Source organism: Camarhynchus parvulus, chromosome 1A (assembly GCF_901933205.1).
Source record: "Camarhynchus parvulus chromosome 1A, STF_HiC, whole genome shotgun sequence".
Taxonomy (NCBI): Eukaryota; Metazoa; Chordata; class Aves; order Passeriformes; family Thraupidae; genus Camarhynchus; species Camarhynchus parvulus.
In genome coordinates this window covers 29,423,727-29,440,368 of record NC_044586.1, presented here as the reverse complement: position 1 = coordinate 29,440,368, position 16,642 = coordinate 29,423,727, and the positions used below count along the sequence as shown (strand labels likewise).

The 16,642-nt window shown below is 35.8% G+C and overlaps 1 protein-coding gene across 3 annotated transcripts; it reads right to left on the bottom strand.

Annotated features, from left to right (window-relative positions):
- Positions 1-7,633: 7,633 nt before the first annotated feature.
- Positions 7,634-15,514, bottom strand: KERA (keratocan). 3 transcript variants are annotated; one of them, XM_030959354.1, is made up of 4 exons: positions 15,302-15,514; positions 15,087-15,184; positions 12,821-13,715; positions 7,634-8,211 (listed from the first exon to the last, which is right to left on the bottom strand). In XM_030959354.1, the coding sequence occupies exons 3-4, from the start codon at positions 13,704-13,706 to the stop codon at positions 8,039-8,041; spliced, it is 1,059 nt and encodes a 352-aa protein (XP_030815214.1). In that variant the 5' UTR covers positions 13,707-13,715; positions 15,087-15,184; positions 15,302-15,514; the 3' UTR covers positions 7,634-8,038. The 3 variants fall into 3 exon arrangements, with proteins under 3 accessions (XP_030815214.1, XP_030815215.1, XP_030815213.1); XM_030959355.1 differs by lacking the exon at positions 15,087-15,184; XM_030959353.1 differs by lacking the exon at positions 15,302-15,514 and having other exon boundaries at positions 15,087-15,291.
- Positions 15,515-16,642: the final 1,128 nt, after the last annotated feature.

Here is a 16,642-nt window from a genome sequence, read left to right as displayed (position 1 = left end):
TTCTAGTATTTGACTTCTTTTTTCTTCATCCTTATCAAGGTGTGGTTATATTGGTTACATGAAAAATGAAGGATAAAGTTATTTTGTTACTTTTTCAGACACAGACCACAAGAGCCTTTTCCTATATCTGGAAGTACTGAGTAAAAGTGGTAACAACTAAGGCTCCTGCACATATGTTTGAGATCTCTAGGATTTACTCCTAAAAAGGCAGTTTTTCTACAAAAAATTGTTACAATACTGTGAAAGGGCACTTTTTTTACAAGTGGAAAAAGGCCATCTATAGGCCTAAATTTGATATACCTTACTAAGTAAAGAATGCCATTCCAGCTATTTTGACTGTGATCTGTTAACTGATTTCTGATTTCTTCATATCACATCACTTCCTCTTCATCACAGTTTCTATCTGCTCCTGGTTCTACAACTGACAAAATAACTCTGTGATTTTGTGATGCAGAGGAGGAAGTCTCACCTAATCCTGGTCCGGGATTAGTACAAACTACCTAATTTTATTTCAGCTTTTCTTTTCAGCTGTAAAAGGGAAAAGGCTTCAGAATATTCAGCTCATCTTTAGACAAGTTAGACATCAAAAGGCATCAGTCTGAGGGCTAAGTCTCTTGAAAGAATAGGAATTTATATTCCCAACAAGGAAGTTAACTGGAGTTAATAGCTCCAGTAATTCCCAGTACCTCAGGCATTTTGTTAAATTTTAAAAGAATCTTAAAATTTTTATATACGTCACTACACACACACAGAGCAGGAAAATTTAGAAATATTAAATGTTTGCACTTCAATGGGAGGCAGATATTCCACAAAATGTGTCTTCAAATCAACACAAAAAAGTTTATCTAAAACATTTCAAATTGTCCACTAATGACAAGATATACTTGTTCTAAGTTTATTTTCTTCTAAATAAGGCACATGAATTCCTCTGAAAATAGTTTCTGAAATAATGAAAACTTAATGCAAACTGCAGAAGTACTTAGTATATTCTCCCTGTAAACAATAGCAGCTTTCAAAGGAGAGGCACTCTTTTTAGTTTCCTGGGTTGTTTTAAACAAACTAAATATTTACATGAGCTTTCAGCAACACATATGACTGCTGGGCTCTTCCTAAACTGGTGTGTTTTAAACAGTTTCTGAAGATCTAGAAATGTTGCCTGATGACTGTTTAGACCCAATCTCAGTGATCAGTATAGGAAAACAATGTTTCAAACCAGCCATACTGACAGCCTACTGTTTACCTGTGAGAAGGTAAACAAGAGACAAATCCTTACACATTATTAGAAAGCTCTGTGAGTGTTGATTCAGCCAGTGCAATCAAAAGAGGCAGTTAGAGGGGATAAAAGTGTTTCCATTTCTGCATTCACAGCTTTCCACTGTTTCTTCTCTCTGAAGTCCCTCTGGGTTTATGCCATAGCAGCAAACTGCCCAAGCTTCATGATAGGTTTCCAAAGACCTGTACAAGTAGTTGCACATACTTTTAAGTTTGACAGTTTGCTCCAACTGCATCAACACTCTGGATGATTTTCTGCTCTGTATGTTTGTGGTGAAATAGACTTCAAATAGTTGTTGAACCCATTTTTACATTGATTCCTACCATATAATTCATGAGCTGCTTGTTATTTGCTTCAGCTCCTCAGACACAAGAGACCCTGTCTGTCATTGCCTCACCAAGCCCAGGTGACCCATGTCAGAAGCAGCCCACCAGCAACAGGACTTATCCCCCTCCATGCCTTACAGGGCTAACATTGGGAAAAATCCCAGTATGGAGCTAGTATTAAACCAGCAGGAAATCAAACCACCTGAGTGTTGGGACGTAAGCAGAGGATGTCTAAACATGGGGAAAGCAGACACCACAGAAAGCCTTGAATCTCTGGAAGCACTTTTTCCTGAATAAAAAAAATGGGGGCTGTAGTGCAGGGTTTCCAAAAGTAGGAAAACACAGGCCTAAGTCTTATTAGTGCTTTGAGGGAAATGGGAAGCATGGATAATACTGCAGCTGAAATAATTCTCAATGTTCCTCAATACCTAATAATTCTGCTACACTGATCCCAGACAGAATGCAGATGTAAACAAAGAACAATGGAGAAAAAGAGGAAAGCATGGAAATTTCGGCTTGAGAACAGAAAATTTGCTTTTCTGATGGTTTGTTTATTTGATGGTCAGTCCAGTGTAAAATTATTTATATTTATTTGAGGAGGAATTAATTATTTTAGTCTTCTTCTTCATATAAAAATGAAAAATAAACCTCACACCATGTTCATATGTGGTATTTTAAATTTAATGTTAAAAAACTTGCACCAAACCAAACTAAACACATAAATAATTAGCTTTTTAAAAGATCCAAACCAGTGAGAGTTTTAGAGAAAATTTTCACACACAGCTTTCTCTTCCCAAATTGGTCAGCAATTGAGAGGAAGGGAATTTGGGTACCTTGTTTCTGGCAAATTTTAAGTGTAACTCACTTCTATTCTGCTGCTAAGCAGAGTTGAGAAGGCTTGCTATCAGTCTTCTTCATTTAGAAGCAGTTCCAGTCACTGAAAGGAGCAAATCTTAGGATTCACAAAAGAGCGTGAACCTCTAGTCTGGTGCTGAAAACAGCCTCCTCAGAGAAAAAAAAAAAAACAAAACATCTGCACTCCAATTCAATCTGTTTCTGATTCAGACAGGGTCTTGAGCCTAGATCCTATAATACCATGAAGCCTATCCTTACTGCCAGGAGAGAGAATTGGTGATTATTTGAAGTCCTGTAACAAAGTAGAGCATCACAAGGAGATTACCGTCCTCAAAATAGGCTTCCTAGCAGTGGGAGGATGATTTCAGACAAATTTAAGGATTTCAGTAACTGGTGAAGGGCACATCATGCTGCATGGACATCCTAGAAACAAGAATATTAAGATACACGAACATTATTATTTTTTTTCTTTCCTCTGGCTGAAAATATTTGCTTTTTGTTTTTTTTTGAATCCGCTAAGATTTCATAAAAATGCTTATAAACCATTTTAATGAATAAAAATTATTGAAAAAACCTAGATTCACTGAGAGCTGCTGAGTCCAAATGTCGCTTTCATTGCCCCTGTCTGTAATTAAGAACAGCTTTTCTTTGTGGAAGATGTGGTTCTAGTTTCTTCATAAATTTTCCTACAAGAAAGAGAGTGGGGAGACACAGTCTTGGAAATAGATTTCCAGATATACTCTACCTACAAGGCAGCACCAGCCTGGGTCTGCACAGAGACACTGGGGGAGGTGTGAGCACTGTGAGCAGTGGGGCTGTTCTGCTGCCACGGCTGTGTGCAGTCAGGGCAACCCTTTCCCTGGGGAATTCCAGTTGGAGCTGAACGACCAGGAAAGGGCAGGACATCAGGACAAACATTAACATCACATGCATAATGATGCCTAAGCTAAAAAAACATGGAAGAAGCTAAATAAAGCTGCTAGTCAGATAGTTGGGTCAAATGGATGTAGAATCATAAAGTGATTTAGATTGGAACAGACCTTTAGGATCATCTAATTCCAAGAGCACTGTCATGGGCACGGAACCTTCCACTACACCAGGTTGCTTAGAGCCTCATCCAACCTGGCCTTGAACACTTCCAAGCATAGGGTACCTACCACTTCTCTGCAGCTTTCTCTTCTGCAGGCTGAACAGCCCACTCTGTCTTCACAGGAGAGGTGTTCCAGCCTTCTGATAAACTTAGTGACCCCTCTCTTGACTCATCCCACTGCTATAGAAATCAAAACAAAACCAGTAAGAAGAATATACAGGCTGTTGGCAGCAGTGCAGGGAGTATAAGAAAAAACTGTTTTGGGAAAGGTTTTGAATTCATTAAAGTGTAGATTTGCTGGAACTAGCACTACTAGAGCAAGCACAGGGCTTAGAAACAATATCACTTCTACTAGTGGGTGAGATAGCAAGTTAGCTAGGGCAGAACATGATGTGAATTATGGATATTATTTCATACACTTGACCTGAAGTGGTTATTGCTATTCCTCAGTACCACTACACACACAGTGTGGTGCCCCGTAGAGCCTTTTGTCATGTTTAAATGGGTAAGCAAGTCTGGGTAAAAAAATGCAATTATGGAAGAGACCTTCAGTCAAGAGAAAGACACTAATGGCTGAGAATCCTTGGTGCTGTTAAAGTCAGCCATGCTTGGCAGAAGATATTAGCTCTTTAACAATCAACACAGAAATGTAGATGTTACAGTAACCTGATTCCAAGTAGGTAATTAAAATGGCTGCAATTTGATATCAGCAAATATTTTTCTAGGCTGGAAAAATGAACAGCAACTACTTGTAGCAAACATTGGAAAACATTTGGGTGCAGCAAGGGTCACTGGAAATCCCTCCAATGACACATGATATGTGCTGGAGTTAGTAATTGCAAAAATGCAAACTAGTTCTAGTTGTCTTCTGAATTTTTACCTCACTGTTTGTGTTCAGTTGTCATACAGGCTGCTGCAGTCACTGGCATCTATGCATGATTGCTATGGTGGTGTTTTTCCTTCAGAATGTTGAAGAATAGTGGTAGCACACTGGACTATTGAGAAAGAAACAGAAAATGCCAGAGAACATGGAGCAGGGAGAACCACACATGTGGCTAAATTTTTAACTATGCTGGCAGCATCTGAAAAGACCTTTTCTTCCTGCAGAGCCAGCTGTGTTATAAAACCCCACAGCCTTTTGATAGATCCAGGATTCCAGCCTCCAATCATGCTGGCAGACTTGTCAGAAACGTCTGGGTATTTTTCAGTTCTTGAGTCTCTCTCTTTGCTTTAATACTTTTCTTTACAGTGCAACTGTCTGTACCCTGGGCTGAGATGATAGCACATCTGTATTAACAACCCTAATTTCAAAATTACCTACTATGTAGGATGGATTTCTGCAAAAAGCACTGGATGTTTGTGGTTTGATTAGTGATGGACCACGGCTGCAGTACGCTTATGATGACCTCTTCTCAGCTTGTCATACTTGTAAATGTCTTTGTTTCCATGTCATTCCATTCAAAACTGATTGCAATGTGTTCTGACAAGTAAGGGAAGCAAATGACTGCTCTATGATGCCAGCTGCACTTTCAGACAGGACAGCTGAGAGGTGTGCTCCTCCCTTCTTTCAGAGGAAAAGAACACAATTGTTTCTGAACCAGGAAATATCTGTGGGAAATCTTAGAGAAATCTTGGATTAGGAAGAATTAACATCAGAATTTAAGCACAGTGATGCTTTTTGCATTGTATTACTGCATCTCAACATTAGGAAAAAGACAATGGGTTTTACATATTCCTTTATAGTCTTCTGGCACAATCAATGAACTGACTGTGTAGTGGCTAAAAGCCTACATTGTTTAGTACCACACAATAATGCAATTTAGGCCTGAAAGGAAATTTCACCAACTTTCCCAGGACATTTAAAAATATTAAAATTATTGCAAATGGTCTCGTACATGCAGTAATGAAGCTTAACCCCCAATCAGTACTGATTTATTTTGTGAAGGTCACTGCAGCAACATAACTGGTTTTTATTCTGCTTCAAAGAGCTGGCTCTGGGAGAGAGCTTCAAGATGGAACAAATTATCCTAAGTGAGAATACTTAAGATTTTCTCTTTATTAAGTAATTCTCAGATGTGGAGTCAGTGCATTGCATCAAATGTGTAGAATATAGAGCACTTGGCAGCAGCAGCTCTTCAGCCCAACAGAAGTTTGTCCAAGGATGTATCACGAATTTTCACTTCACTCAGATTAACTGGGATTTGACAGAAACAAATCTTGAGCATCAATCTGCATGCGTTCTAGAATTGCTGCATAGGATAGTACTGACTATTTGAAGGACCACTTTATAAGGATTTCCACATTACACTGTGTTGGAAAAATAGCAGTACAGCTGGTGAAAATAACTGTTAAAAATTATTTCATCACAAATTGTGCTCTTGATTCCATCCCATAATGCCCCTATCCAGGCAAATGGAATACTTTGATGCTCTAGTATCCCTTTATGATTTTACATACCAACCTTTGCCATATTTAAGCTTAATATCTCTTTGGGAAGGTTTAGTCTTTTCTTCAATGTGTATATGCTACCTAAAAGGGTAATTTTGTACTGGATCGTCAAGATCCTTTCTGTACAATTAGAACTGTAAATAAGATTAATAAGTGCATGTATACCTGTGAATATTCACTTTGAAGTACCTGTATTTGTTCTTTGTTTAAGGTAGAAATTAATTTCCAAGTTCAAGGACATAATTAGTTATAATTTAATTAGTAGTATTGTCACATAATTCTTTTTCCAAAAAATAAATTACTATGCTATTATTGAGTAAAGAACATAACTAAACATGCATACATATTGTAAAGACTTTTTAAATCTATATTTTTTCATATAGGGTGAACACAGAGGTACAGAAAATACTTTTGTTAGAAGGGCAGGAGTTTCTCAGCAATCACATAAAAAGAACAGCAAAAATAAATGGTTTGAGTGATCAGATTTCTGAATGGGTTATTCCTATGCTGGGTTTCTATACTAGGTTGTTTCCACAAGTTCTCTGGATCAGAATAAGGCCTGATTTTCAGATAAAAAGGATTGATTGTCAGAAATTACAGTTCTCAACACTTTCAAAAATCTACTTTTAAGAAAATACAGCAAAGTAAAATTATACCATGTGCATAGTCTTTAAATACTTGGTACTGAGACCAGTCTTAAAATGTTAGCAATAGATGCAACTAATTGCTTCTATCTAGAAATGCAAGAAGAGTAAAATAATGACTGATGTATAGTCTGTTGTGCTGGCTAGCAGAAATAAGAAAGGCATACTCTGTCAGTGAATAGTTGACTCTAATATTCAAGTCATTTATTGAAAGCCAATATGATAAAATGGAAAAAAAATCAACTAGATTTGATAAAATCAGTCATATTTCATTAAAAGTTACCTTTTGATATCTCCCTTGTTAGTGAATTGTTAGTGTATTGTATTCTAATAATCTGTATTTCTCTAAAATCCAGTATTATTGTGTGCATGTGTGTGAGTTAGCAGATAGCTGAATACTGCTCTGAATTGAATGTATTTGCTTAAATGATACAGTCTCTATGCAAGTGTTTTCCTAGTTCAGCAAATAATTAGGAGGGAGATACAAATTTCTTGTATCTCTGAATTTCTTAATTTTTTCTTCATCACCATTGCATTAACTAGCCATTCAAATTTTTATAAAGTACCTAGTCCATGAAATATGTAATCATTCCTATTCTTGGTTGTATCTCTCTGCAAACTAAAATAACCCAAATATTCAACGATGATCCCAAAGTTGCAGAAAGAAATGGTGTCAAAATTAGAAATGGAATAAAGCAGCAGAAAACTAGGGCTTCGAGAGAAGATGAGATTACATCTTATCCCTGGATTTGAGTTCGATCAGTGTGTTCCAGTTCTGAAATTCACTGAATGAATCCCTACAATGATATATATTCAGTATACTTTGTATGCTAAGCCTCATGTACTTTTCACCTTAAAATATTAATCTTCAAAGGATGACAGCAGCTGATGGGTTAATTGCATGTTAAGTGGTTGTTCACCATGAGTCACTATCTGAAATGTCAGTGGCAGTTCTGATAACTAGTAATCATGCGGCTCATGATTTTATTAGCATATGTATTTGGCCAAGTGCACCCAAATTCATGGTGTTATTTATTATATAACTAAATGAGGACACATAACTTGTCTATAGGAATTATGTTAGCAGGGTAGGCATTGTCACATTTGAGAAGAAAGATGGAGCAAGTAAGGATTTTCTTTGGAATATTTGGGATCTTACACAGATGATTTTCAATATATTCACATTATGAATTTATAGGATAAGGGGTTAAGCACATGTTTCAGGTCCATACAAAATCCCTTCTGAAAGAACAACCTTTTCAGTTGTAGAAAAGATACAAGCAAAGAAGAAAATTAAAGTCAAATAAAGCTGTTACTTCTTGATTTGAGTTAGAACAAGTTTCATTCCAGCAAAACTTGTATCTTAGCACTCTCACAGTACAAGAGTGACATTGCATTATCTTTATATGACAACAGCTTGAAGTAGTCGGAAACAGATCATGATATCCAGTGGGATTGGAGGCTGAATTTCATTCCCATCCAGACGAAGGTATCGGAGGCGAGGGATGTTGCCATAATAACCATAATCTTCTTCTAGGGCAATGGAAACTGGGCACATCTGAGTACCATTAACACCTGAAAGTGTAGATCAACATGTTAAGTTATTTCCATGGGAAGAATCCATGAAGATAAAATTCACCTGGGACAAAAATAAAGTAAACTTCCACTGATGTTAGCATGGGAGACTGTTGCTTTTGTTTCCATTTAAATACTTTGTTGATTGAAAACAAGCATCTTCATATAATGCGATCTGGATCAGTGAATCACATATTTACTGTGGTACAATGATGAAAAAAGGCCATTAGATGCATAATTTATCCTTGGACAAAGGGGACACTAAGTTATACAACTACATGGTAAGCATTGAGAAATAGCTCTTTACACTCTGAGTGAGCAAGGCAAGATTACTTCTGAGGGGTTTTGAACATCTTATTTCAATGACAGTACATTAGTTTTAGGCTGATAATATTCCCTAATGAAGATCTTGCATTCAAAACAATAGCAGTATTGAATCAGAGGAATTTTTGTATAGTGTTTTTAATTTTTAACATCTGTACTTTTCTGTTCTCTGACATTATTAAGTGGATTTGGTTCTAATTGCAAGACTATAACTTGTGCAATGTGATATTTTTCTTCCTAATCTGAAAGCTAACAATCCACAAAATTCTACATATATCAAGCATAATTTGTTTCTGTACAGATAAAATTTGAAACTATGGCTTCAATCATTACCCATATTCTGAAGTGTTGAATAGCTTGGGCTTTTTGTGTCCTCTAGATGACCTTTGCACTGTCACTTGGCTAAAATGCTTTTTATATTTTGTCTTTAGTTGTTAAATAGTCAGGCAGCCTCAAAATGGCCTCTAGAAAACACTGAAGTGGTGTTTGTTTATCAAAGATATCAAATTCCTTCAACCAAATTATGATATTTTTTGATTGATCTAACTGCTTGAAGATCTTGGCCCTAGACTAACTGAAAAAAAAAGTGACTGGAGAACATGCATGTAACAGATTTTTTTGAACAAATTTCTTTATTAGCAAAGAGATAGGAAAAAAATTCTCCCTTTGTATTTAGTAATGATACCATGAGCAAATATTCTGACTACAATCTCCAAAGTCAGAGAAATGTTATGAAGTAAAAATAACAACATAACTTACTTTTTTTTCCCATCACTTACATTTTTTTTCCCTCCACTCTGTTTTGAAAAGCTGCCCAGATGTTTGCAACATCTTGGAAGTGGACTCTATCTTTGTCATGGAAACTAGATAAATACATCTAGTTGGCCAAGGACCGAAGCTTTTGTTATATCCGTGATAGGAAAGTGTGTTTGTTAATGTTGTGAAATTTGATTAATGTTGGCAAAGCTTTTGCTATTTTTGGAAGAAAAAAGCTACAGCTTATCTTGACGTGTGAATTTACAACACAGAAAGCTTAAGACTTTTCATTATGAAGGCAGCTATTTAAAGTTTTAGGTGAATCAACACTATCTAGCAGAAAATATCTGCTTTGTTTTATCAGCACTACTGTTCATAGAGACAAGATGGCTTCAAGTGTATCCTAAATCTCTGTCTTCTCTGACTAAAAACTATCTCACTGCACTCATTTTCACTGAGTTAATTACTCCAGCCTTGAAGTGAGGCAGCAGTTATCTAACCACAGGCCACCTAGGAAGAAGTAATTTCCTGATGATGTGTGGTATGAATTGGTTTGGGTTTTATTGTTCTCTTCCCATAAACAGTAAATCCTACCCAAACTAACAGGGGAGTAAAAGCTTCTCTATTTTTTTCTCTCTTTCAATACTCTTCATGGATATATGGCTGAGTTTTGTTTAAGTAGGAGGAAGAGGTTGTTCCTTCCAAAGGTACAATTCACCTTTCCGTGATCCATGTAGAAGTTGTGTCAGCCTATGTAAACCATTTAAACTCTTTGTATAAACTCTAGAGAGAGATGAATACTTCCAAAAGGGGACTGACAGCTCCTTAAGATGGGATAAATTTCCCCATACAATTGTGTATCCCTTTCCATTGAGTAGGAGGTCTGTATGACTTCTGCAAATTAGATAAAAAAATCCAGGATAGTTTATTCAAAGATGAATTCCACCACTTGTCAACAGAATTGTTATGTGCTTGAATATTTAAACATGAAACCTAGAGCTGCTGTAAGGGAAAACTGCCAAAGTTCTCATTAATGGCTAATACTGTATGTCTGCTGAAGAAATGCAGAAGACCTTTTCCCTGTAAAACTTACAATTTAGGAACAAAATTTACATGGCCCAGGGATTTCTTCCTTTCTCTAAATGTGGAATAATATTAGCTCAGAATATCTATCTCGTCCTCCTGGTGTTCTCCCAGGGGAACTTAACTGTTTACTCCCTTTCATTTGCCCTTTGATAGCACTGGAATAATACCACCTGCTAACCCTTGCTCACTTGGTACATCGTTTCATACCTTCTCTTCATTTACTCTAACATTCTCTTTTCCATTATTTAACAATTCCCCAGAGCCTCACAAGTGTATCTCCCACATAAATATGTAGCCATGTGTGTTTTATAATGCCATAGAACAAATGTGCTGCAAATCTGTTGGAGCCATAATTAGTTTCAGATTTAAGTTGATTTTACTTCCAAAATTAGAATAGTTTTTTCCCTCTTGTGCATAGAGATCCTTAGGGAAGGGATTACAGGTGAAATTCTTGTTCCACTGAGACAAATGATGAGGCTATCATTGGCTTTCCTGGGCTTCAGAAGAAGGCCTTGTATCTTCATAAATGATCTCTGGAGAAATAAGGCCACACACTTATATGAAGAATTAATATTCCAAAATAGCATATAATAAAACATAGTCAAATGGTATTTACGTAGAAATGTTGATGTCTGAACTCTTGCAATGACAACAGTGTAACTATGATTCACCAAGAGAAGATAAAGCAGTGATTTGCAGTTGTGAAGGAATGCCTGAGAATTAATGTTATAAAAAGGGCTCGTACTGCACACATAAAAGTAAACCTTCAGCACAACTCCTTTGTGAAGGAACCAGATCAGGACTTTACAGCTGTTTTTCTTTCAAACCTTTCACATTGATTATCTCAAAATAATGACTGACCTGGGCTTAAGAAGACAAAACCAATCTGTAGAATTAGTGTCAGCTCTTACTACTCTGGCCTGATGGAATTACATTCCTTGTTTGCAATCCTAAAGGCCCTTTAAGATACTATCTATCAGAGCAAAGTCTCATGGACACTATGTCATTATCCCTTACTTCTTGAACAATTATTCTATGTAGTAAAATACCCTTACATGATACACAAGTTTCATTTAAGGCATCAGGTTGCAACTATTTTATATTCAGTTACTAAGAATTCCTTTTCTTTTTTTTTTTTTTTTTTTTTTTTTGGTATTTTTTGTGGGGTTTTTTGGGTTTTTTTTGGTTTGCTTTTTTGTCTAAAATCAGTAAGCCACAAGCCAACTTGTGCTTAAGTTGACAATGATTTTTGAAAAGTGGTAAAGGCATTAAGGAATACAAGATTTGTAGAAAAGCATCATGATTCAGTTCACAGGTTATGTGTCATTGGAACATGAGATTTAATTTTGTACATACTGCAAAAGTTAATTTTCATGGTCTTAAGCTTTGTCAAACTTATTCAGGGAAGGAAGAGGACTGGACAGCTCTTTAAATACTACCTAGACAAAGCTATTCTTAAACTGGAAAGACTACATTCCATTGATTTCAATTTTGTGTCCACTTGAAGTGAGGGAACAAAGTCTGCACCTGAGGCCTTGCAGTGAAGCAATTAAAATGAATCCCTTAGTAACCAAGGGGCAATGAAATATGTTCAGAAACAACATCTGTCATAAGCTTTAACTCCAATTAACAGAATTCTTGCCACTTAAATATGTGCCAGTTGCACAATTTTTTTTATTTATATGATTTCACATTTTTATTTTGCCAAATGCAATGAATAAATATAAATTATCAAGAAGTATCTTCATTTCATAGGTCCTTGTTTTGTGCAAAAGCCAAACCATTATTTTTAGTATATTTTTGGACTACAGTGGGACAAAAAAAGTAGTAAAGGACCATGTATTCAATTAAATCACCATGATGAGAAGATAAATATAGAAACTTGGCTTCCTTCTGTGCAGTGGCAAATAAAAAGTCATCATTTTTATTTTGGCTTTTAGCATGAAATGAAGTACTTACTGATTAGATACTCTCATTATATAGAGTATGTAATATCCCTAACCACCACACTCCCTCTATACCTGGATGAATTTGGAAACAGTCCTGGAAATGAAACTTAAAACAAGCAGGCTTCTGTTGCCTTGGGTACAGAAAACCTCGTCTCAGAAAACCTCACGGAAAACTTTTAAGTACATAAACCTTAATAGAACAAATATGCTGTAAAATAGTAAAACACAAAAACAGTTTGCTCAGAGAGGTGGTGGATGCCCCATGACTGGCAAATTTCAAGGTCAGGCTGGACAGGGCTCTGAGAAACCTCATCAAATGTCCCTGCTTATTGCAGGAAGGTTGGAATAAATGACCTCTAGAAATCCCTTCCTTCCAAATTATTAAATGATTCCATAATTTTAATCAATTTGTCTCAAAGACCATTTTTATAGTTAAGTAGACATTTAAAATGGACATGACTTTGAAGGGTTTCACACTGGTAATACACACTTACTTTTGATTTTGTTGTGATCAAGATGAAGGTGCTCAAGATGAGCATTGATTGGTGGAATTTTAGTGAGCTGATTGTGAGACAGCTGTAGGTCTAGAATAGATGACACATTAAACCCATTTGAAGGGATACCATCATCAGATAGTTTATTGTAGTTCAGCCTAAGGAAAGTCACTTTGGGTATTGCACTGAAGTAGTTTTCTGGTATAACTTCGATGGAGTTGTTGTCCAAAAACAGCTGCAGTGTATTAGCTGGAATGCTTAAAGGCATTTTCTTGAGTGAATTTTTTGCTATGTTGAGCTGCATGAGGTTGTTGAGTCCTTGGAAGGTGTCACTTTGAAGAGCGCTGTCCAACAAACTGTTCTGGTGCAGGTCTAACATAGTAAGGTTTTCCAAGTGGCTGAAGACTCCTTCTGGGATTTTGGAGATTTTGTTTCTAGCTAGTCTTAGCTGTTCCAGACCCACTGGTAATGGAGCAGGAACCTCTTCCAACTCATTATCTTCAAGGAATAAGTAAAGCAGCCTTTTCAGCTTGCTCAGCACACCATTCTCAATCCCACTGTTTGTGATCTTATTCTTGTTCAGATTTATCCATCTCAGATGAGTGGCATTTGCAAAAGGCTTCTCTGAAATTGTTTCAATTTGATTGTTTTGAAGATAGAGGTACCAAATTCTGGCTGGAATTGGAGGTATTTCTTTAAGTCCTTTGTTATCACAGTATAATGCATTGGGGAAACTAGGAGGACAAAAGCACTCCTGTGGACACTCAGAAGTATAGTGAGACCAGTGGCCAGGATCCAGATCATCATAAACTTGTCTCACAGTTCGAGTCCACACAGAATTGACCAAGAATAAGAGCAAAAGGCTTGTATAGACTTTTAAAATCATGGTGTTTGCCTTGGAAGGGGAAAAAAACAATTAGCTGTTTCTCAATAAAACTCCCTAGTAGTATACTAGATTAACAATACAATTTTGCATATAAAATAATATTTCCTTTATAAACAGCCAAATTCTTTCCTCTAGGGTGATATCCATGGCCTGTTAAGAAAAACTGAAAAGTAATACAAACAATATAAACAATTCTGTCCTGTATATTGATAAACATATCCCTGATTCAGCTTAGCCACATTGGCTACCAGTTTGACTGATGTTCATGCAAGTATCATTTCAAAAAATATGAAAATATGGATCATTTTCAGACAATAAATCAGTACCTCTTGTACATTTGTGTAAGCTTTCCTGTACAGACCTATAACCTACATTATAAAATGGTTAATTTTCAGAAAAGATGTCATTACCATGATGATATAAGTAGTATTTGTATTATACTATTGTACTCAGTGTTCCTCCTTTTAAAATTAATCATCCCCTCTTTTCTGTTTTTGCTCTCTCTTAAATTATAATGACATCTGGATCAGATTTTCCAGGGTCTTTTGTCTTCATTTAAAAGTGGAAGATCAAATAGTGTTTTAACAGCTGTTTGTTGGGCATGTTCTTAAAAGCTTGGAGGGAATATGTTTGACTAATCCATTCCCTGCCTCACTCACTCTCTCATATCCAAAGTTACAAATTTCCTTCCATAAAGCAAACAGACAAAACAAATACCTGCTCTAAATGACACAAAAATTAAGCCCTAACCAAATTATATCCACAATAAGTAAATCCTGACCTAACTGTTCATATTGCTTTATGCACATTTTAACTATTTTTCCTACTTAATTATATGGTTTTTTTAGCCTCTTCCACAATTATAATTGTGAACAAAATTATCACTGATAATTTTCTCAGAAAGGAAATATTTGTGTAGCATGAAAACAGTGCCTTATAAACTCTGTTATCTTGCTTACTGGCTCATGAAGATTAACAAGCATTTTGCAATGTAGAGGCAAAAGACTGATAGCTGAAATTTCTGGGAAAAATTAGGAGGTTAGCTGTGACAAAAATAGTATTTAAATAAAAGTAAGTTCTCTCATAGGATTAATGCATCAGTAAGGTTAAGAGCTCAGTTCAGTTGCTGCATATGATATGTAGTAATTTAATAGTTTTCAACATTGTGATTATTCAACATTGTTATTAGTAACAAGTGCAGAATGCTGTAGCTTTTCCAGCCCCAGAAACTGCTATCTGGAGGTGTTCCAAAGAAAGGGACAAATAAAGTATTTTTAGAGAATAACGCTTCTATTTCACACAGTGAATTTGCAACCTTTTTACTCTGTAAATATTCATAACCTTAATAACACTTTAAAAAATAAATATAAAGCAGTTTACCTTGTTAGTCAAGTTCCTGGAGCTATCTGAAGCCAGTTAGAAATCTCTGTAAATTCACCGCTTTTGGCTGCTAACCGCTGTGTTTGTTTCCTGTCCTCCTAAGAATTAGCAGCACATAAAACTGGAAGTACGTACTAGTATTCCCAGATGTATTTCCATGCACACCTTATTAGCTATTGCTTCTAGTTTGACATTGTTTCAGAGTTTGGGCTTACCTCAGCTTTCTTGGATCTTCTTCTCTTTCTATTGGTCCCTGTTGTTAGACTGTAATAGCTTGAGTCAGGCTACAAGCCGTGTTCTAGGAATACAGCCTCATATATACGCATCAGTGCTTACAGCTTTTAACCCCTGATACAGCTCAGGCACCTCAGCACCTAGGCAGGGAAAGAAGGAAAACCTGGCCTTAATATCAACCAGCCACTGAGCTGAAGGCATTTGATTTTTTATGTTCTATCAGATGAGGGGAGCTGGTCTAGATGAAACAGGTAGCCCAAAGTGTACATTTATTCAAGATTTTTGTTACAAGATACTTTACACGCAAAGCTGACTTACATCATAACTCATTCTCATAATACCTGACTTGGCCACAAAGGATTAAAACCAGTGCCATCTGTTTCTACGGAAATATTTTATTTGATTTTTATTAAATGCAGATGCTGTCGTGCCATTTAAAGACAAAATTCTTGATTAGAAGAAGAGAGCAAATGCATTTGCTAAGAATTTTTTAATATTTTCAGTTCTTTAAATATTAGATCTTACCTTTTCCTTTTTGTTCAGAGAGATATTTACATGTATTTCTACAAAGTTATAATATTCCTCAGTGTCTCCTGCAATTTTCTTTCATCATTGATCTAAAGCAAACTCTTTGCAGACAACTTGCTCTCCAAAGATAGACACATATTTCTCACATTATGTATTTTGGAAGATTTTTGTTTTCCTTTTTAGTCCAAACTTAAAGTAACAACTTCATATCAGAAAAACTATTCATGTTCAAAGCCAGAACAATGACATAAATATTTTAAGGGAAAAGTTAATGAAAAATATTGAAAACATATAATATATTCTGGTACTTTAAATTATTTCTATTAGTTTTAAAACTTAGTTGTATAATTATTTTAATTATCTTTAATCTGTTGGATTTTAACCATTAAACCTATAACAGCCTATTTCATAATTTTAATCCCTTGCTTCTTAAACTCAGAATGTCTCAAAAGAAGTTTAGAAGCAGAAAAGACAAAAAGTAGTTAAAAAAAAAAGAAAGCAAACCTTAAATACATGGGCAGCTTTCACTGACTTCAGTAAGGCTAATGTTAAACATGTCATAAACTTTTTTCATTACTTTTGTTTGTACCGCCATGTTTCTTGTTTATGAAAAATCCATCCTTACCATCAGTAATTCTCGCATTGTTTATGAGCTTAAAAATAAAACAAGTGCTTAAGTGTTTCACTCTACCAGCACTCCAGGCCCTTCAACACCTCTTAAAGATTATCAGGGATTTCTCACAAAGCAGGTGTAAAACTGATTCCTTCATGCATACTGAATATTTTAATAATTT

Bases quoted from the DNA above. Each gene is read 5' to 3' on its own strand.
- KERA (XM_030959354.1), bottom strand. From the start codon at position 13,706: ATGATTTTAAAAGTCTATACAAGCCTTTTGCTCTTATTCTTGGTCAAT. The intron at 8,212-12,820 runs GTAAGTGTGTAT...CTACACTTTCAG, and splicing joins TGATCACAACAAAATCAAAA to GTGTTAATGGTACTCAGATG.